A 23,941-nucleotide genomic window follows, 5' to 3' on the forward strand; every position below is an offset into this window, starting at 1 on the left:
AAATTCTCTCTCAACACAACTCCGACCACAAGACAATCTTATAAGACATTCAATTATTTGTCTTTGGACGGAAGGGGCAAAAAACATACCGATTGTCTATTATGAAGACTTTTGGCCCGTCATACTAAACTCGTGCCAAAAGTTATTTGGATTAGATCTGGCCAATTTAAGTTTATGAACTGATAAAAAAAAAAACTGCTCGGATGAGAGTAGTGTTGTACAGTATACCAGTACTAATAAAGTACAGTAGTACTAATTAATTAAAAAAGGTATTATACTTCCATTGGAAAAATACTGGTCCTTTTTTTTTTTTTTTTACAGAAACTGTGAAGACAGAAGAGGGTTAAAGGACCTATTTTGGCTTAAAACGTGGGGTTAGAAACACTGAAGTGTTGCTCTGCAAGCGGTGCTTTAGAACATATCTAGCTAGCTGCTAACGTCTCTCCATAGTGTTTTAGCTACTTGTAATTCCTGGGGATAGGTTGATTGGCAACACTAAATTGGACCTAGTGTGTGAATGTGAGTGTGAATATTGTCTGTGTTTGTCATGTCTGTGTGATCATGTTTTGTTTTAGTCATGTTCGGTTTTGTGCACTTTAGTTGTTTTGTCAGCATAGCAACCATTAGTTTTCACCTGTCACGTCACGCACCTGCTTTCACTAATCATGTCTATAGTATTTAAGTTCATTGTTTTCAGTTCGTCGTTCTGACGACATCCCGCATCCCTGTCACACTCTGTCTACCTCTGCGCACTTCATGCCATGTCCAAGTAAGTTTTTTATATTAATGCCACAGTTAGTGTTTTGTTTAATTGTTCACAGTTTTTTGCCCACGTGCAAGTATTTTTGTTTCGTTAGTCAAGTTTGTACATCCGCCTTGAGTGCGCTTTTTGTTCCTTTGAGTGTTATAAATAAATATGTATTTACCTTCACGCCATGACCAGTCCAGCTTTACTTGCATCTCGGGAAAACAAACACACCATAGTCCTTGACAGTGTTGGCCCTGTGATGGGGTAGCGACTTGTCCAGGGTGTACCCCGCCTTCCGCCCGAATGCAGCTGAGATAGGCTCCAGCACCCCCGCGACCCCGAACGGGACAAGCGGTAGAAAATAGATGGATGGATAATTTACTAATCGTCACCTCCATGGCGACAGATAAACTACGTTTCTTACAAGTATCATCCCTGCAGGACGAGGGATAGCTAAACATGTTTCGCTAGGATGATACGGCAGCTAACCACTAAGAGCAAGTTAGCGTTCCTGAATGTAAACAAATGGGTGAAACTACACAAACATCGACTGTAACGGTACCAAGTACAAGAGCCATATCTAGTCGTTTCTACAATGATTAAATGTTTTATTATCACAAAATATATTTTTTTTATTGTTTTATCAACTCTGGAAGTACGTTCATGGACACAAGAGAACTTTGATTATGACCAATGTGTGACCCTGTAACTACCTTATACCTGTAAATACTTAATACCTACATTTGTAGTATCACCCAAAACTTATGTAAAGTTTCCAAACAGAAGATTAAGTGCTTATTACATTGTAACATAAGTTTATTTAGAACACGCTAAAACAGAAATTAACCAGATTTTAACAGTAAGTAGATTAATAATTACTGATCTATTTTCTACCACTTGTCCCTCATAATTTTGACAAAATGCACACAATATGTTATGTTACTGCATGCATCATTAGCAAAATTAGGAGCCTTTGTACCCCGTTTGCTTACGTACTACTAAAAGAGAAGTTGTCTAGTATGTTCACCATGTAATTTAATGGCCTTTGATAACAAAAACAAATGTATATTTAATGTATCATAAGATTTTTCTGGTTAAAATAAAGCCAATAATAAAAAATGTTTGTGGTCCCCTTTATTTTGAAAAGTATCGAATTACATTATGGTACCAAAATATCGGTATCGGGACAACCCTAGATGAGAGGCAAAGCATCTTCAAAGACAAACTGAACAGTCCAGTTGTGATCGATTGAGAATCTAATTACCCGGATGAATGAGAACGTCCATAGACAGGGTTCACATCTACATTAGGTATCGTCTCCGCTTGATGTGGATACCAAGATCATCCAAGAAGACATTGTGTATGGCAACAGGATTTATTTTGGGTGGTTGACGTCTTTTTCGAACAACGACCTGGCTTTAAGAGGTTAGGTATTATTTAGTTGGCTTTAAATTGTCTTTAACGTCAACAATGATGGGTCTCTGAGGAAAGCTATTGATTATGGTTGTAGAAGAAACCGAATGGACACGTTTGCCAAGAATCTTTAAAAGCCAAATAGTCAAACCTTTTTCAACATAACAGGCGGCGTCACACACGCACTGACAACAAATGTTGAAAGCTTATGAAATCACCTTTTTTATGCCAATTCCTTCCATCATTTAGATTCTGGGTCCTTGAGAGCATGCTATCTGTAAATGATTCAGGTTAGTGGAAGACAAGGACATTCGCCCCCGCAGAGTAAGAGGCGTCTCGCTGTGACTCCCTGTTGGAAGCTGCAACACAAAGTGCCGCTGTTAGGCTCAAACGCCACTTGCTCATTATCTTGCACTAAATCTATCATTTCTGGGGCTTTTTTTTTTTTTTAGATCAATTACGCGTCTGCGAGGAGAGAAGTCATCGTTTCTTCTATTTTATCTGAGCGCCTTTTGGCGTTACACAGGAAAAGGACATGAGATAATACAGACATATCTAAATTTAGAGGGCTCAAAGGAGGAGGCATAATTATTTTAATTAATTCAGTATTAATCCACAGAAGAGGCCCTCTTTGTTTTCCACCTAGCCACTGTGTTACAAAAAATATCCTTCATTGTCTCAAGGTGTGTTGACAGTGGCCCTTAATTCTGGAGCTATTCATGAGGGCGCAATCTATCTGCTTCTTTTGCCTCTGGGAAACATACTTTCTGAAGGTTAATAAACAACCCTGCATATCCCAAGCCCCAAGATCATTTATCAGATTGCGATCTCTTACAGACTCCGAGAGTGGCATGCCGTTTTATCATTTTAACAACGATGGCTAAAAAGTGCCCGAAGAAGTCTGCTTAATAGGTTATTTTGTTATATGATTTCGTTATCAGATTCCTTTTTCCCTTGTAGCCTGGTCTGGGTCGCTGTGTAGTAACAGCCCTGAATCCCTAATGAATACTCCCATTAAAGTCCCTGGAGCAGGCAAAGAAATAATAGGGTCCTCCCTGGGCAGTGGTGGAAACCATGTCCCATCTATTTCAATGGCACAAGCTCTGGCTTTGCTATTCTTTTTATTTTGCTTCAGCAGGGCCCGATCCGATGTAGTTATCATTGTGAGATTTATGCTGCTTTCTATCAGACATGTTAGCCTGTTTACCAAAACCCAGTGCTTCTCAATTTATTCAGTAATAATCGCCCTGGGGACATAAATTAATGCAACCCCCTTAACGGAATTATCATTGAGAACTTGATAATACTTATCGCCTCTGTTACACGTGTTCCTGTTTACTTACCGTATTTTCCGCACTATTAGCCGCACCTAAAAACCACAAATTTACTCAAAAGCTGACAGTGCGGCTTATAACCCGGTGCGCTTTATATATGGATTAATATTAAGATTCATTTTCATAAAGTTTAGGTCTCGCAACTACGGTAAACAGCCGCCATCTTTTTTCCCCGTAGAAGAGGAAGCGCTTCTTCTTCTACGCAAGCAACCGCCAAGGTAAGCACCCTCCCCCATAGAAGAGGAAGCGCTTCTTCTTCTACTGTAAGCAACCACCCGCCCCCGTAGAAGAAGAAGAAGCGCGCGGATATTACGTTTCATTTCCTTAGTGTGTTTACATCTGTAAAGACCACAAAATGGCTCCTACTAAGCGACAGGTTTCCGGTTCATGAAAAGACGCAATCTCTCCATCCGCACACGGACTACTATTTCACAGCAACTGCCTAAAGACTTTCAAGAAAAGCTGGCTACTTTCCGTGCATATTGTAAAAACAAGATAGCTGAAAAAAAGATCCGGCCAGAGAACATTATCAACATGGACGAGGTTCCACTGACTTTTGATATTCCTGTGAACCGCACTGTGGATACAACGGGAGCACGTACGGTGAATATTCGCACCACAGGGAATGAGAAGTCATCCTTCACTGTGGTTCTAGCTTGCCATGCTAATGGCCAGAAACTTCCACCCATGGTGATATTCAAAAGGAAGACCTTGCCAAAAGAGACCTTTCCAGCCGGCGTCATCATAAAAGCTAACTCGAAGGGATGGATGGATGAAGAAAAGATGAGCGAGTGGTTAAGGGAAGTTTACGCGAAGAGGCCGGGTGGCTTTTTTCACGCAGCTCCGTCCATGTTGATATACGACTCAATGCGCGCCCACATCACGCTGGTTTTTAATATATTATTAAAGTTTGACTGACCTATCTGACTGTTTTTTTGACATTCCCTTTAGCGCAGTTAGATGCGGCTTATAACACGGGGCGGCTTATAGGTGGACAAAGTTTTGAAATATGCCGTTCATTGAAGGCGCGGCTTATAACCCAGGGCGGCTTATGGTGCGGAAAATACGGTACTACTTCTACTGGGTAGAACAGGGAGTCTCTTGATTAGATTGAGCTCTGCTGCCACATAGCTGTAGGTAAGTATGTCGTTCTAACATGAATACTAAAGTGTGGACAAAAATAATAAAAACCTCTCCTGCTGCTCCTGACTCACTATTTGAGAAACACTGCCCTAACCCAACCCTAACTCAACACCTGCTCCAATGCAGTCAGTTGTAGTCAGGTCATTGTAGTTGTGGTGACAAAGAATTGGTGTGGACATAGGCTCAGTACACCGTAAATGGCCGTAAAACTTATGGCAAGCAATTGTTAAATAGCAACAGTACAACACCGTAAAATCAAAAATAGTTTATCACAGTAGTAAATGCGGTGGACTCCTGCAAACCAGGAAACAGCAGATAACTTAAAAGACTACGGTTATAATAAGTAGAAAACACATGACGTTTCTGTGAAAACGAAACATTGTACAATGCATTTGCAAATACTGTAATGTCACAAGCATGCAAGTACTCTAAAATGTACGGTATTATTCTGTCTAAATAAAAAATGTTGCAGATGGTACATTTCAAAATGCAGCATACCTTAATTGTTTTAGGTGTTTGTGTTAAAGCAGGGGTGCTCACACTTTTTCTGCAGGCGAGCTACTTTTCAATTGATCAAGTCATGGGGATCTACCTCTTTCATATTTACTTATTTATGAAATATATGTTTTTGTTAACAAGTTAAAGGTGTTTAATGATAATGCAGGCATGTTTAACACATATAGTTAATATTGTTAATACATTAAAGGTGTTTAATGATAATACAAGTATGTTTAATACATATAGTTAATATTGAGTTTGAGTTTTGAGTTTATTTCGAACATGCAAGTATATATTGTTAACAAGTTAAAGGTGTTTAAAGATAATGCAAGCATGTTTAACACATATAGTTAATATTGTTAAAGTTAAAGGTGGTTAAAGATAAAACAAGCATGTTTAACACATATAGTTAATATTGTTAACACGTTAAAGGTGGTTAAAGATAATACAAGCATGTTTAACACATAGATTCCTTTCTTTCATGAAGACAAGAATATAAGTTGGTGTATTACCTGATTGTGATGACTTGCATTGATTGGAATCAGACAGTGGTGCTGATAACGTCCGCATTTTCGAATGGAGGAGAAAAAAAGTCCTCCTTTCTGTCAAATACCACATGAAAGTGGTTGGTTTTTGGCATCTTATTTGTCCAGCTTCCGTACTCCTTTGTATACACTTTACAAGAAATACATTGTCGGCAAACTCCGTAGCTTGCTAGCTTGTGCACGCCAGCTTTCTGAGACTCTTATTTTGGTAGCGCAGGCAGGATGAAGCAGAGCTTTTATTGTGCAACTGTGCAGTCGGTCTTTGGAGTTTTGACGACCGGTACGGCGCCAGAGTCTGTTGAAATAAAGTGTTTCTCGCCTTCCAGTCGGTAATTTTAATGAGCTGGCAGCAGCCAGCGTCATCTCAGAACACCCTCTGGTGCCGTGAATGTCAATCAAGTGACGAAAGTGACGTCATAGTGAAGATTTATGATCGCTCATTTTTAGGACTATTTTTTTAATGCCTGGCTGGTGATCGACTGACACACCCTCCGAGATCGACCGGTAGATCGCGATCGACGTAATGAGCACCCCTGTGTTAAAGCATTAGCCTAAATAACTTTTGGCTAACAAGTTTTCTTGTATTTTTGTGGAAAGTGGTTTCAAACATTGAGGGGTTCAGTCTATGAGCTTCATTGTAAACTGCATCGAAATGAACCACGCTGTGTGTTTAAGTGTAGACTCAAGGCTGATGCCTGTTAAATAAATGATACTATCAAGTACTCGGAAGCAAGCAACACGGAAAATGTTATGTTTCATTGAGAATATAGAAACTTAGACACGGCGGTCAAAAATCTGTCACAATGTTTTAGTACGAGTTTGGTAAGCTACGAAGCTGCACCGCTTGATGGATTGTCGGCGCATAGTTTCCATTTTGGTACATCAGACTATCAGAAGACATCTGCCGTTTTGTTTTGCAACCTTTCTAACCTGTTGGTACCTGCTGTCGCGTAATTGGGATCTGCATAGGTCCTGAAAATTTGCACGCGTCCTCAGTTGTAGTCTGTGCTGTAGTCAATAAATTCCTTTTTCTCTATCCTCTTGTTGTGGGACATTCATCCTCCGCTGTTGTCATTTCTATTTTAAAGTACCATACAGTTCTGACTTATATCCTTCAGTAGGCTCACTATGCAAATGCTAAAAACTACCTGTACAACAAAGATGGCAGGGAGAAGATACTCTCTAAGGGCAACCGAGTAAATAAGAACGCCCACAAAACGGCGTATTCTAAAGAGACGGTGAGAAATCGGCTTGAAGATGGTGTGTAAAACAATCTATGCAACATGTTGACCAAAGAACCAGCATGACATGTTATGTAGGCCACAAAGAATTCGGGAAATTAGATATTTACATAAAAAATGTTTGTAGATGTGACCTTAGTGGTTTCCAAACGGTGCCTGTAACACGGCAGTAAAATGCCTGCTCAAACAAAACAGAAGTCATTGATGCCTTTATTAATCCTTTATGAAATATAAAAAAAAGATTGTGTCCGTTTTAAATTAGGTTTAAGATGTCTATTAGGATTCTTCTTCCTTGTACTTTGTAAACACTTTAAGTTAGAACAGTTTCTTAAGAAGGATCATTTTAGCACATTGACTTCTTTGCTTAATCCATTCCATAATGTACAAACCCTGTTTCCATATGAGTTGGGAAATTGTGTTAGATGTAAATATAAATGGAATACAATGATTTGCAAATCATTTTCAACCCATATTCAGTTGAATATGCTACAAAGACAACATATTTGATGTTCAAACTGATATTTTTTTTTTGTAAATAATCATTAACTTTAGAATTTGATGCCAGCAACACGTGACAAAGAAGTTGGGAAAGGTGGCAATAAATACTGATAAAGTTGAGGAATGCTCATCAAACATTTATTTGCAACATCCCACATGTGTGCAGGCTAATTGGGAACAGGTGGGTGCCATGATTGGGTATAAAAACAGCTTCCCAAAAAATGTTCAGTCTTTAACAAGAAAGGATAGGGCGAGGTACACCCCTTTGTCCACAACTGCGTGAGCAAATAGTCAAGCAGTTTAAGAACAACGTTTCTCAAAGTGCAATTGCAAGAAATGTAGGGATTTCAACATCTACGGTCCATAATATCTTCAAAAGGTTCAGAGAATCTGGAGAAATCACTCCACGTAAGCGGCATGGCCGGAAACCAACATTGAATGACTGTGACCTTCGATCCCTCAGACAGCGCTGTATCAAAAACCGACATCAATCTCTAAAGGATATCACCACATGGGCTCAGGAACACTTCCGAAAACCACTGTCACTAAATACAGTTTGTCGCTACATCTGTAAGTGCAAGTTAAAGCTATATTATGAAAAGCGAAAGCCATTTATCAACAACATCCAGAAATGCCGCCGGCTTCTCTGCGCCCGAGATCATCTAAGATGGACTGATGCAAAGTGGAAAAGTGTTCTGTGGTCTGACGAGTCCATATTTCAAATTATTTTTGGAAATATTCGACATCGTGTCATCCGGATCAACTCAACTCAACTCAACTCAAAGGGGAAGCGAACCATCCAGACTGTTATCGACGCAAAGTTCAAAAGCCAGCATCTGTGATGGTATGGGGGTGCATTAGTGCCTAAGGCATGGGTAACTTACACATCTGTGAAGGCACCATTAATGCTGAAAGGTACATACAGGTTTTGGAACAACATATGCTGCCATCTAAGTGCCGTCTTTTTCATGGACGCCCCTGCTTATCTCAGCAAGACAATGCCAAGCCACATTCAGCACGTGTTACAACAGCGTGGCTTCGTAAAAAAAGAGTGCGGGTACTTTCCTGGCCCGCCTGCAGTTCAGACCTGTCTCCCATCAAAAATGTGTGGCGCATTATGAAGCGTAAAATACGACAGCGGAGACCCCGGATTGTTGAACGACTGAAGCTCTACATAAAACAAGAATGGGAAAGAATTCCACTTTCAAAGCTTCAACAATTAGTTTCCTCAGTTCTTAATCATTTATTGAGTGTTAAAAAAAAAGGTGATGTAACACAGTGGTGAACATGCCCTTTCCCAACTACTTTGGCACGTGTTGCAGCCATGAAATTCTAAGTTAATTATTTGCAAAAAAAATAATAAAGTTTATGAGTTTGAACATCAAATATCTTGCCTTTGTAGTGCATTCAATTGAATATGGGTTGAAAAGGATTTGCAAATCATTGTATTCCGTTTATATTTACATCTAACACAATTTCCCAACTCATATGGAAACGGGGTTTGTATATGTTAGCAAACAAAAATCCATTGATCAGCCCATTTTTGTATAAGCCGCGGGGTTTGAAGTTTGGGAAAAAAAGTAGCGACTTATAGTCTAGAATACAGTAGTATTTGTTTTCCAACCGCATCCTCAGTCAATGGATTTGCAAGTACCACTCAAAAATGTGGTGAATTCAACATTAATACTTCTGCAAATATTGCTGTTAAAATATTGTAGAAAATATACACTTAAATACACTATATTTAGGTTCATTCTCTCAAACTTCATCTTCGACCTTTGCCATGCCTGTAGCACAAAATTCATGTGAGGCGCCTGCCTTCTGAAGGTCTGACTGTGTGGAAAACATCATGAAACTTTTATGGCAAGTCCTAATCACTGCACAGGACTGTGTGAATGTTGACTGTCTCGTGTACTCAAAACTAATAATACTTACACATCCTATAGTTAATTGTTAATTGGATACACAACGTATCAATCGACTCTCCACTAAGGCGCCTCTTGATGGCCTTGTTGACTTTGGAAGGACTCATCTGGCCATGAACGTGATTTCCGGAACATATGTTCGTATTGTCTTATGGAATATAAGAAGAATGAAGAACTATTGATCAGTGCCCATTCCTCTCGGCAGTAGCTACTTGATTGCTGATTGCGACCTCTGCTGTCATTTTTACTTGTGACCTTTGCTGAATAAATGTTGTTAGATCTCTCAAAGACCTGTCCTCAGACTGTTCAATCGAAAAAAGGGGGTAGCGTCTAGCACTACTAATAAATTAATTTGCCCCCCATGCATTTATATTGGGACAGTCCAGTATAATGTCTTCAACAAGCTATTGGACAATACGCCACTGTACATCAGTGTTGTCAAACTGGTTTTCATTGAGGGCCACTTTGCAGTTATGGCTGCCCTAATAGGGCCGCATGTAACAGCAAATAAATTAATGTGTCTATGCATTTGATTATTTTTTTTTTTTTTTTACATATCCTGAAAAAAATTCTGTAGCTTTTACAGTAAAAAGTTGTACATCAGGGGTGTCAAACTTTGTTTTATTGAGGGCTGCCCTCATAGGGCCACATGTATTTGAGTATTATGTATTTTTTTTTACATACACTGAAAAAAAATCTAAAGATTTTACAACCAATTTCGGTAAATAGAAAAACGGTACTAAAAAAACTTGCTCTGTCGCCAGAATTTTACTTTAAAATTTACTGTGGTCTTTACTATTACTACTATTATTACATATTACTCTTAATACTTAATACTAAAATCTTAATACTCTTAATTTCTTTTTTTTTTTAACTCTGGCAAATGAGCTGCCAGTTTTTTTACCGTAAAAAATGTGTTATTGTTTTTCTATTTACAATAATACACCGTAAAAACAACATACATTGATTCAACAGTAAAAAAAAAAACTGGCAGCTCAGTCAACAGAATTTTACCGTAAAAAACAGTTTTTTTCAATTTACATTAATATGCTTTAAAAATCACTGAATTAATCCTAAAATCTATTCTCATTTTTACAATGTACAATTAGATGGATAACTTGCTTTGATATCATAAATCAAGCAGATATTTTAAGTATTTATTTTTATTTAAAAAAAATAAAAACATTTTGGAAAGTATGATCACATAATATTTGTTGCAATATTGGATACTATTAAAGTTAAGAAGTATGCAATTTCATGCAGTAAATATATGTATTTCTGTCAAAATGGAAAAAACAAATACATTTAGTAAGGAAATATAAAGTACTTTAACGCATACTATATTCCCAGGCCATATAAAACGGCGAGTGAGGTTTCGAAAAACATTTAAGAGCAGGCATTACATTTTTTCAGGGGTTGCCAAAAAGTGACTCAATGTAATATTGTGATAATGACACATCTCATCTGTGCATTAATTATTAGATTACCCAACGGAGAGTTACATATATGATAAACAACAATTTATGGTTGCCAAAGTGATTCAAAGTAATATTTTGATTTGCCACATGACATTTGTGCATCCCCTGAGGGTAGTTTAGAAATGTATGTACAAATGTGTCAATATCAAAATATTACTTTGAATCCCTTTTTGGCAACCAAGAATACAACTTAGTAAATGCATCCAAAAACTTTATAAATATTAACTATGTGCATGAAAAAGAACATTAATATTGTGTGTAGCTTTTAAACAAGAAAAAGGTTTTATCACAGGGGTCCCCAAACTACGGCCCACCAGCGTCCTAAATCCAGCCCATGGGAAGTCCCAAGTTAAAGATAAAAAAATTAAAATAAATATTTATTTTTTTTAAATCCGTCCTTTCTAATCCATTTTTACCGCTTGTTACTCTCGGTGTCGCCGCTCAGGCAAATCATTGTCTAAAAGTGCATTTTCCCATCGATAACATGACAACGCGCTCGCGCCGCAGTGTCAAAAAGTTTGGGGACCCCTGTTTTAGCACATCACCATCGAATCAATAAAAGTCCTTTACAATCTCATTATTACCGTAGAAATGGCCACTTCCATTTTTCGGACACGATAGAAGCTTAAATAATTTTAAACATATCGTTACAATGACCACGAATATAAAGTGTTTGTCTTACATTTAGTAATCAGTTGTGGACAGATTAAGCCCCAGCAGTGCAGCTTTAACAAACTTGTGCGCTCACGCAGCGGGAATACATTTTTGGCAGGGAATCAGTTTTTGGCACAACACCGAAGCAGCAATTAATAAAATAATTTACAGGTGTGCAGATGTTCCGATTGATGACTCACCTGCTGATGGTATCATAGCAGGAAAAATTTAATGAGTCCTATTCATTTTATCCCAGTTGTGCACATGTTATGTGGAACATGTTTAAACCACACATTTTGTTTTGGGTGGTGAATTCCTCATCTCAAAAGGAAAAGCATCTAATTGGCTGTCCTTCATAACTAACTCCCGCCCCTCTTTCAAAGTACGCTGTTAAAGGCCTACTGAAATGCGATTTTCTTATTTTAACGAGGATAGCAGGTCCATTCTATGTGTCATACTTGATCATTTCGCGATATTGCCATATTTTTGCTGAAAGGATTTAGTAGAGAACATCGACGATAAAGTTCGCAACTTTTGGTCGCTGATAAAAAAGCCTTGCCTGTACCGGAAGTAGCAGACGAGTAGCGTGACGTCACAGGTTGTGGAGCTCCTCACATCTGCACATTGTTTACAATCATGGCCACCAGCAGCGAGAGCGATTCGGACCGAGAAAGCGACGATTTCCCCATTAATTTGAGCAAGGATGAAAGATTTGTGGATGAGGAAAGTGAGAGTGAAGGACTAGAGGGCATTGGGAGCGATTCAGATAGGGATGATGCTGTGAGAGGCGGGTGGGACCTGATATTCAGCTGGGAATGACTAAAACAGTAAATAAACACAAGACATATATATACTCTATTAGCCACAACACAACCAGGCTTATATTTAATATGCCACAAATGAATCCCGCTTAACAAACACCTCCCCCCTCCCGTCCATATAACCCGCCAATACAACTCAAACACCTGCACAACACACTCAATCCCACAGCCCAAAGTCCCGTTCACCTCCCCAAAGTTCATACAGCACATATATTTCCCCAAAGTCCCCAAAGTTACGTATGTGACATGCACATAGCGGCACGCACGTACGGGCAAGCGATCAAATGTTTGGAAGCCGCAGCTGCATGCGTACTCACGGTACCGCGTCTGCGCATCCAACTCAAAGTCCTCCTGGTAAGTGTCTCTGTTGTCCCAGTTCTCCACAGGCCAATGGTAAAGCTTGACTGTCATCTTCCGGGAATGTAAACAATGAAACACCGGCTGTGTTTGTGTTGCTGCAGTCGGCCGCAATACACCGCTTACCACCTGCAGCTTTCTTCTTTGCTGTCTCCATTGTTCTTTGAACAAATTGCAAAAGATTCACCAACACAAATGTCCAGAATACTGTGGAATTTTGCGATGAAAACAGACGACTTAATAGCTGGCCACCATGCTGTCCCAAAATGTCCTCTACAATCCGTGACGTCACGCGCTGACGTCATCATACCAAGACGTTTTCAGCAGGATATTTTGCGCAAAATGTAAAATAGCACTTTAGTAAGTTAACCCGGCCGTATTGGCATGTGTTGCAATGTTAAGATTTCATCATTGATGTATAAACTATCAGACTGCGTGGTCAGTAGTAGTGGGTTTCAGTAGGCCTTTAAAGAGCTGAGATTGGACATATTCCGACCTTGTCCCATCCATCTACAAGACAAAATTAAATATGATTGGATTTCGTTAGTTAATGTATAAAAATGAGATGAAAATATTGACAAACACGTCAGTTATTGTGTTATTGTCTTAGTTAATGTGCCTTTGTTTTGATTAGTTATCTTTTATTTTTTTTTATTTTTTTTTTGAAGTTATCTTTTTTACTTAGTTCAATACAAAAAACGAAAACCCAAATAAAATGTGCCAGCCAAGGGCGGGCACAGTTGCCTGTTTTGATGCCAGTACTTGGGTTTGAAATACGTGCTTTACATAGTGAGTGTGGGGATTGCTCCCAAAATGTAATGGTAACATATTTGGGACAATATCTATTTACATCTTGACCATCCTATACCTCAAAGAACCACTGTAGATATGTTCAAACCCAAACAAACCAATGCAAATGCAACACACAACTACCTTAGTCTCACTAAACCATCCTTGACATTCCACAATAAAAATCATGGACTCCCAATCTTGCAGTTTTGAAGATACGACTATTAAGTTTGCCGAGCGCATTACAGTATATGTCTTTTGCTCCGCTGACGCAGGTTGTTTGGTGTAACGGGGAACTGTGCAGCCTGCAGCAAGCTAATTCCAGCCTTCGAGATGGTCATGAGAGCCAAGGAGAATGTCTACCACCTGGACTGTTTTGCATGCCAACTCTGCAATCAGAGGTGAGTGATTGAACTGCGTTGAACCCTCGTCCCTCTTCTTGTACCTCCAATCGGCTGCTCGGGAAGGATGATCGCAGCGTGGTAACCCCAGCTGTTGATGGTTGAAAAAGGAACGCGCTTCAGGAGATTTATCACTCTAACAAGTGACCAGAGAGAAACCCCAGACGGACCAAGAGATGACGCTCTTGTACTGTACAGATTAGTCTTCGTTACACATCGTCCACAGGAGTTCTGTCAAAAGAGCGTAGTCAGAGATCCCCTATTCTTACCACAACTAGACCTTCTCAAAGAAAACAATGCTCACTTTTGATTGACACTGTCAGAAATATCATATTTCAACAATATCTTCTTTTTTGTTATCCTGACCTGTTATTCCTAATAACTAAGGCAAGAGTAGGACACTTTTTGTCTGACTTTGGAGTAGCAACAACACATTCAATGCCATTGGGGAACATTTTAGATAAGTCTTTTTGACTGTATCTTAAATTATGTTTATGAATGTTCTCATTCATCCAGGTCATTGTTGTCTCGGGGCATTCAATCGATCGCAACTGGACTGTTTGGTTTGTCTTAGAGCAGTGGTTCTCAAATGGGGGTACGCGTACCCCTGGGGGTACTTGAAGGTATGCCAAGGGGTACGTGAGATTTTTTTTAAATGTCTGTCAAAAAGAACTGTGAAAAGAAATGCAACAATGCAATATTCAGTGTTGACAGCTAGATTTTTTGTGGACATGTTCCATAAATATTGATGTTAAAGATTTCTTTTTTTGTGAAAAAATGTTTAGAATTAAGTTCATGAATCCAGATGGATCTCTATTACAATCCCCAAAGAGGGCACTTTAAGTTGATGATTACTTTTATGTGTAGAAATCTTTATTTATAATTGAATCACTTGTTTATTTTTCAACAAGTTTTTATTTATTTTTATTTATTTATTTCCCAAATAGTTCAAGAAAGACCACTACAAATGAGCAATATTTTGCACTGTTATACAATTTAATTAATCAGAAACTGATGACATAGTGCTGTATTTTACTTCTTTATCTCTTTTTTTCAACCAAAAATGCTTTGCTCTGATTAGGGGGTACTTGAATTAAAAAAGTGTTCACAGGGGGTACATCACTGAAAAAAGGTTGAGCACCACTGTCTTAGAAGACATTTCGCCGCTCATCCGAGGAGGCCTCATTAGTTCATGCTCATAGACTTAGACTGGTCAGATCTAGTCCAGTGGCTAGTGCCAAAACCCCAAATATTTATACTCCAAAAAACAGGAGGGTGTGTTTGGACAAGGATGGTTTCGCCCTATCGTAGTAAAGACTTCAAACGACTGAGACAGAGACTGGTGCATCCTAAAGACTGGACACAGCACACTCACAAAAACAATCTTGTGTATGCTGTCCAGTGAAATGAGGATTCGTATATTGGGGAAACAAAAGAACCACTAAGCCGACGCATGGCACAGCATAGATGGGCAAACTCTTCAAGTTAAGACTCAGCTGGGAGAAACAGCACTCCTTTGAGAACGAACATGTACAGATTCTGGACGGGGAGGACAAATAGTACAAAAGGAATGAGGGAAGCCATCTATGTCAAGGTTGAAAAAACATCCGTGAACAGAGGTGGTGGTCTGTGACGCCACCTGTCTCCTACAAACACTGTTCTTTTAACCATTCCTAAAATACTCTGCAATGTAGCCTCCAACAAATAACAGAGGATAGAAACATTCTGGTCACAAAAGGTAACCAGAATGCCATTTGTTTACAACTGAATAAAATGCTTATGTGGGGGATTCCGACTATTTTGGACTGGTAGTTCTGCCATACAATACCTCAATGCTAACAAGGGGGAATTATAAAACATTGATTGTTGTTGGCTTTGACAGTTAGGATTGCTCGTTTGCATCAAAACAATTGTTTTTCTCACTACGATAGGGCGAAACCATCCTTGCCTAGGCACACCCTCCTGTTTTTTGGAGTATATATCTTAAATGATAAAACACACCAAAAAAGTTATTTTGCAATTAGCATGGAAGCGGTGAAATTATATAGTGTTTATTAGGGATGCTAAAAATATATATTAACATCCAACTTGTGATTTATATTTATTCTATTTATTATTATTCTACTTAAAAAGGGCTTATTTGCTGTGCGGGATAATCATTTTGCAATGCAGTCTGCTGAAAATGATGGAAAGCGCAACTCTGCGTAGCAACTGAGGCTGTGGTCAAAGTTGGGATTGCCAAAAAACACATTTTAAGATATTCAACACTCTACTGCCCTTAAAGTGGATAGTGCACCCTCCAATCTGTCACGTTTTGTGTGTCAGGTAAACCGCAGCAAATGGGGTCATATGAATTTCCTTCTTACTGTATGTCAGCAGCCAAGAGGTGCTTTTGCAACATATTACATGAAAAGGTTTTATATACATTCAATACCAAACAATATATTGCAAACATTGTGTTGAACCTCGAATTGATTCTGAAAGGAATAGTCACCCCAAGAATCGGAATCGGATCAAATCCTGAATTATTGTAAGATTCACAACCCCAGCAGAAAAGTCATATTTTATCAAACATTTAAAGTTAAGTTAAGGTACCACTGACAGTCACACACACAAGGTGTGGTGAAATTAACCTCTGCATTTGACCCATCCCCTTGTTCCACCCCCTGGGAGGTGAGGGGAGCAGTGAGCAGCAGCAGTGGCTAGGTGTTTTTTACCCCCTTGCCTCCTTGTTTTGACACATTTTTGTTGTATTTTTGCTTAATTGCAAGACATGTCAAGATCGTCAAACACTTCAAGGTGCTATTATTAAATACATGTATGGATGTCACAATTAGAATTTCAACTTTGTAAAACACTTCCGCACAAAGTGAATGCAATGTTGGCTTTAATTGGCATTCATTGTTGTCAATCACCGCTGTCACATACAACCTTGAAAAAAAGGATGAACAAACAAATGCAACAGTTGAGCGAGACAATAAATAACCCCAAACATCCCGAAAGGGACTAGCGGTAGAAAATGGATGGATGGATGATTAGAAGGAATTGAAAATGATTGACTCTCTAGTTTGTATTGTAAATAGGAAAGCAGTTCACCAAAATATTTATGTAGCTCTGATCAAATAACTGTCTTTTAAACGATATTAAAACAGCAGCAACGCCAAAATTGAACTTTTTAGTTATCATTTAGCTACGGAGCTTGACAGCTACTAGTGGTACCTTATTAGCATGTAACATTTTCTTCTTCCATTTACATTCCCATATCGCTAAACAAGCTGAAATGACAATCTGTGTATGGCAAACAGTCGCATTAGGTATAGAAAATGGAAACTTGACTTCACTTGTTGATAATAGAAGAAAACAAACTATTTAAGAAATCAGACTAATTTAGTGTTTGGAAACGTCCTGAATGTTTTATAGTTTGTATTGTAAATCCCACATCCTTTATTGTCTCATATTCTGAGTGTCATATTAAGTAAAATTATTTTCCCTTTTGTTATATCATAAGGAGAATGCACTTTTAATTTTAATGTAACTATTACAATGACAATACATTTATAATAGTTGTCCTCTGCTGCCTTAACATCTAGTCCCTTAACCGCCTAACCCACATGTGTCAAACTCAAGTCCCAGGGGTCAGATCTGGTCTGCCACATTATTTTAGATGGCCCACGAAAGCCTGGAAATAATGTGTCAATAAAGTACTGTAGTTTTTTTTAAATAAATGTATTTGTTCTTCCCTATTTGATATTTAAAAAATACATGTACTCCATAAAATGACATATTTTTTAAACTTAAATAATACAAAAAATTAAACTTAAAAAAAGTTTTGTTTAACTAAAAAATAAATACTTTATCCGCTTGACTTATGATTTCCAAACAAGTTACCCATCAAATCGTACACTATAAAACGATAATAGATTTTACGGTAAATTTCTGGCACCTGAGCTGCTTTATGGTAAAAACAAACTTTTGTACCATTTTTCCATTTCCAGTAATGCACTATAAAAACAACAATTGTAGATTGTATGGTTAAAAAAAAAACTGGCAGCTCAGTTGCATTAATTTTACCGTTAAAAAACAGTGATACTGTGCTGTAAAAAAAAAAACACTTATGGTAAAATTCTGGTGATGAAGCGACCATTTTTTACCGTAAAATGTGCAGATATTTTTTTTACAGCGCATGTAAAAATATACATAGAATCAATCGCAGGAAAGACGAGGAAAGACCGTTATCTTTAATGTCAATAAGGATGCATGTTTATGCAGAGGTGTACTCATGATACTACTGTCAGGGGCGCCGAAAAGGGGGGGGAAAGGAGACGGATTCTAGGGGCCCATGATGGAGGGGGGCCCAGAGAGGCCCCTAATGATGATGAAATTATAATACAGAAAAAATAATGACACTGTGTTGGGGGCCCTGTAAAGATTATTTTCATGGGGCCCAAAATCCCTAGCGGCGCCCCTGACTACTGTCGTGGTAGAGAGTGGGGGACACAACATTTTTTTCTTCCATGGGTCTGAGGTTACAGAAAATAATTGAGAAACTCTGCCCAAATTTAACCCTAATCCTAAACTGTTACCCCAGCTTCCAACCCTTGCTTTTAAAATAAAGCCACCATTTGTGAGACTTTGCTGGTTTTGTAAGCATGACTGTAGCTGTTGTGCACGTGGTCATAATGTTGGCTCATATTTACATGTATGTGTTGTGGTACGTTGTAACAAAATGTGTGGTGATCAAAATTATTATCTGCATTTGTGAACGTTACAAGAATGCACAATCAAAGGGATATTTTCTGTTCAAAATGTGCCGGCGGCCCCACCCACGAAGCACATGGTGCATACTAAATGCAAAAGGACCCGGTTACACACAATTAGCACTCGGTTATTGTCTTGCCATTTCAGCCGGCCGCACCAGACAGCGTCTCTTAATGGAAGAAGTCAGCTAATCTTCATCAGCCAGACCCAGGCAGGCCAACTCTGCTCCCCCGCATTAAAACCCACTTAAGCATGGGCAAATCTTTCTTTTTACATTAAGGCAACTGATGAACTGTTGAATAAAATTGACGTTTGTGTGTTCCGCACGGTCCGCCACGGCCTTGCGGGCGCCATTTAGATGCCCATCACAATTTTCACCGGCGCCTGGCCACGGTTTATGGTGTGGCACCAGCTTTAATTGAAGCTGTTCGTCAGCTTTGACTTTTTGTTTTCCAGTTTGTTACTCCCTTTTAAAGGCAGATATATTTCTACTCTGTTGACAAAAAATATCTGGACACCGAGCGAGAGCGCAACACTCATTTTTAGTATGCATATTATTGTTAAGCTGTCAACTATTTAGTTAACATTTAGGATTGATGGCAATGGTAATACTCAGTTCATTAAGAACATGCTCAAAAAAGTTAATGATAGGTTTAAACTAGGGATGTCCGATAATGGCTTTTTGCCGATATCCGATATTCCGATATTGTCCAACTCTTTAATTACCGATACCGATATCAACCGATACCGATATCAACCGATATATACAGTCGTGGAATTAACACATTATTATGCCTAATTTGGACAACCAGGTATGGTGAAGATAAGGTACTTTTCAAAAATAATAATAAAATAAATTAAGATAAATAAATTAAAAACATTTTCTTGAATAAAAAAGAAAGTAAAACAATATAAAAACAGTTACATTGAAACTAGTAATTAATGAAAATTACCAAAATTAACTGTTAAAGGTTAGTACTATTAGTGGACCAGCAGCACGCACAATCATGTGTGCTTACGGACTGTATCCCTTGCAGACTGTATTGATATATATTGATATATAATGTAGGAACCAGAATATTAATAACAGAAAGAAACAACCCTTTTGTGTGAATGAGTGTGAATGGGAGAGGGAGGTTTTTTGGGTTGGTGCACTAATTGTAAGTGTATCTTGTGTTTTTTATGTTGATTTAATAAAAAAACAAAACAAAACAAAAACGATACCGATAATAAAAAAAAAAACGGTACCGATAATTTCCGATATTACATTTTAACGCATTTTTTGGCCGATATCGGCCTTCTCTAGTTCAAACCTTTACACCGGGGGTCTCCAAACTATGTCCCAAGCTAAAAAAATATATATATACATACACATATATATATATATATATATATATATATATATATATTCACATCCACACACATATATATTTGTACACACACACATATATATATACTGTATATACATATAAACATATACAGTACAGGCCAAAAGTTTGGACACCTCATTCAATGTGTTTTTTTTATTTTCATGACTATTTACATTGTAGATTGTCACTGAAGGCATCAAAACTATGAATGAACACATGTGGAGTTATGCACTTAACAAAAAAAGGTGAAATAACTGAAAACATGTTTTATATTCTATTTCTTCAAAATAGCCACCCTTTGCTCTGATTACTGCTTTGCACACTCTTGGCATTCTCTCGATGAGCTTCAACAGGTAGTTCCTGAAATAGTTTTCACTTCACAGGTGTCAGTTTTGATGCCTTCAGTGACAATGTAAATAGTCATGAAAATAAAGAAAATACATTGAATGAGAAGGCTGTGTCCAACCTTTTGGCCTGTACTGTACACACACACACACACACACACACACACACACACACACACACACACACACACACACACACACACACACACACACACACACACACAGACTTGTTTCCAAATGGTGCCTGTAACATGGCAGTAAAACAGATGATTAAACAAAAACAGACATTCTCGTCATGGACCCACAAGCTGCGGAAGCCAGCTCTCCAATCAGCTGAAAGGACTTATTACGGAGACGTCTTGATGAATATACTGAGTGACACTGGAACAGTACAAACATAATGCCATTTTAAGGTAATATATACTAAAGCAGACACTTGTAAACGTGTTAGCATATTAGCTTCATTATATTATGATAGCACGTACAAATATTCATGAAAACACTCTTACAGACATCACACGGGACGGTTTAGGAAGTAAGAATTGTTTTAGTTATGAGTGTGAATGTTGTCTGTCTATCTGTGTTGGCCCTGCGATGAGGTGGCGACTTGTCCAGGGTGTACCCCGCCTTCCGCCCGAATGCAGCTGAGATAGGCTCCAGCAAAGGGACGCGGTTGAAAATGGATGGATGGATACTGTAAAACTTTAAAACGTTGTTTGGAGTGATGAATGAAGAACCTACACGAGTAAAAACTATATGGACAATTCGAAGATGAAACGACACTTTTACTTCCAGTTCAAAACTTTAAACAGCGGGAATTCACATTCACCCAGCAGCACCTGCAGTTAGTGAACTAGCTCAAAATATGGCGACAAAGCACAAACTATAACACACCATTTAAAAGTCTTTGCATGTGTTTAATGAAAACTTCTTGTATTACGGCGGGTAGCAGAGAAAAATCCATAAATTAGCCGCTCTGTTTTATAAGCTGCAGAGCTAGATAGTCCGAAATTCACCGTATATGTGCGTTGCTTGAGGTTCTGTCCTAGTCTCAAGCCAAGGCACCCCTAGGAGTTTAGTTTGGGACCCCATCAGTATAATGTCATTGTACATTTTAAGTGCAATGCCAATAAAGTTCCATCTATGCATTACTTTTCTTTATGGAATCTAACCTCTGTAGTGCACCCCCCCGCCCCCCCACAACTTTATTCTGGTGGTGTCCTTTGCTACCTTTTCTGTCTCCCACTAATACAATCGTAACAGGTGTGGTTTAAGTATAATGCTTCATTGTTTATATTGTGATTAATAGAGTAACCTTCAGCAAATTGATCTTAGCTCTCCCAGGATCTCACTTTTCCTGAACAGTTTATCCGTCTCCTGTTGTGTTGTCCTGTGCTTTGTCTGGCATAGCCATCCTGCCGCTTGTCTTGTTCCTCCGCACCGTCTCTGTCCCCTCTCATTTCCTACAGCCTCAAACAAACACCACGAAAGCCACCCCAACCCTCCACCTCCCCATTGACCCGCTTCCCCCGACAGGCTCTTCAATAAAGCAATCTAATCCATCTCGCAAATGGCCCTGAGATTTCTCTGTGGAACGTCGTCAAAAAAAAATGTGAAATCTGATAAACAGAGCAGGCGATCGGCGGGTCGGCCGAGGTCACGTCGTGCAATTATCTGCCACTCCTCTGGGTCAGCCTCGGCGCAAATTGGCGTTTGAAGGTTGAATTGCTACAATCACGTATATGAACACATCGCCTGAGCCCACCCCCCCGTCCCAACATAGTCACCCATTTATCAACCCACGGTTTCTTTGTGGGCGCATTCAAACGATGCACGAGAACTCAAAGTCAGTGATTATTCTGATTCCATCACTGTGAGGCTAATAGTCATTGGTCTGCTATTAAGGTCTTTGCTTAAATAAAAGACCATGGAAAAAACCATGACCTTTGTTCTTTGTCACCATCACCATCAAATTGACAGCAATACAAGTACACTGCAACTCGTTAATGTCGACAACTTGTCTTAGTCGACCACCTCGTCAAGTTCTGGTCCACTAAATTACTGTTACTAAAAAGGGCCCTCTTATAGGGGCTGTTTGTAAATTCCTCACAGTAACATTTTTCAAAGTAAACGATATAACAAGAACACCACTGGGTAGTTTATGTAACCATTGGTGGTGTAACATAACATTTGTTTGACAATTGTCTATATTTCTCACAATTACAAAGTTTACAAAAAATGGTATCCGCCCGAGTGAAATGATTAGTGTTTACGGTGGTCACTCACCCAGTCTTGTCAACACGTACGCACACATACAAAAACAGTCCTAGAGAAGCAACAAACAATTGGCAGTCATATTGTTGTTATGATAGAATATACATTCAATGACAGCTAACGCTCGCTATCCAAATTGCTATTATTAGCGAACAACACCTGAAGCTGATGCGCGTGCATGTGTTACGTACGTATGTAGATACGTAGGAGAAGCCGTAAGAGTTGGCGCCCTCGAAGCATCTGTCTAAATCAGGGGTCCCCAAACTTTTTGATTCGGGGCCGCATTGGGTTAAAAAAAATGTACGTTATCGATTGGAAAATGCATATGATTTGCCTGAGCGGCTATGAGACACCGAGAGTAACAAGCGGTAGAGAATTGATTAGAAAGGACAGATTTAAAAAAAAATAATAATAAAAAAAAAAAAATACAAATACAAATAAAAAATATATATATATTTTTTTACTTGCGACTTCCAAGTAAAAAAAAAATATATATATATATTTTTATTTTTTATTTATTTTTTTTTCTGTTATCATAATTTTCCCGCGGGCCGGATTTTGGAGGCTGGCGGACTGGATCCGGAACCCCAGGTCTAAATGTTGCAAACAGCCCCTGTAAAGTTGATGTCATACATGCCTCACCTCTTTTGTCGACATACATTTTGACACTCAAAGCGACCCCGAGAGGGACAAACCGTAGGAAACGGATGGATGGATGAGTTTCCCCACATAGGAAAGCTTGTTTAAAGATTCTGTAACATACCGAGGATGCTTCATTTAAGAATTAGAAGTCGAATAATGCTTTTCTATCTTAAAAGTCCTGTTCATTTCTAGATGCATTGTATTTAGGATGTCTTATCAAGTAAAAGTAACTAGCTGCATGGACAGATAACTACAGTTTTTTTTCCCAAAATCTAGTCTTTTTGTCAGCTCTTTTCTGCAGTGTGTTAGCCACTGGCAGAAAGATTTGCACATGTAAGTTTTGTCATTTTAGTCAAGACGGAACAAAAATTAGTGCAGCAGCTTTATTAGAAAATGAATATATGAAAACAGAAACATCTAAATAAAAACATAGTCATTAGATTGGTGTTATGACTGAAAGCCAGAATGAGTTTCCTCCATTGGGTGGCAGCAGGGGCGCCGAAAAGGGGGGGTAAAGGAGACGGATTCTAGGGACCCATGATGGAGGGGGGCCCAGAGAGGCCCCTAATGATGATGAAATTATAATACAGAAAAAATAATGACACTGTGTTGGGGGCCCTGTAAAGATTCTTTTCATGGGGCCCAAAATCCCTAGCGGCGCCCCTGGGTGGCAGGCATCTCCCTTAAAGAGAGAGTGAAAAGCTCTGC

General features: G+C 38.8%; 1 protein-coding gene across 4 annotated transcripts in view; it reads left to right on the forward strand.

Annotated features, from left to right (window-relative positions):
- Nucleotides 1–23,941, forward strand: part of lmo3 (LIM domain only 3) — a 116,505-nt gene that overhangs the window by 69,484 nt on the left and 23,080 nt on the right. For all 4 annotated transcript variants that reach the window (XM_061960687.1, XM_061960688.1, XM_061960686.1 and 1 more), the window contains one exon: nucleotides 13,720–13,845. In XM_061960687.1, the coding sequence (XP_061816671.1) occupies nucleotides 13,720–13,845 (126 nt within the window). The remainder of the gene's footprint in view (nucleotides 1–13,719; nucleotides 13,846–23,941) is intronic.

Source organism: Nerophis lumbriciformis, linkage group LG05 (assembly GCF_033978685.3).
Source record: "Nerophis lumbriciformis linkage group LG05, RoL_Nlum_v2.1, whole genome shotgun sequence".
NCBI classification, from domain to species: domain Eukaryota; kingdom Metazoa; phylum Chordata; class Actinopteri; order Syngnathiformes; family Syngnathidae; genus Nerophis; species Nerophis lumbriciformis.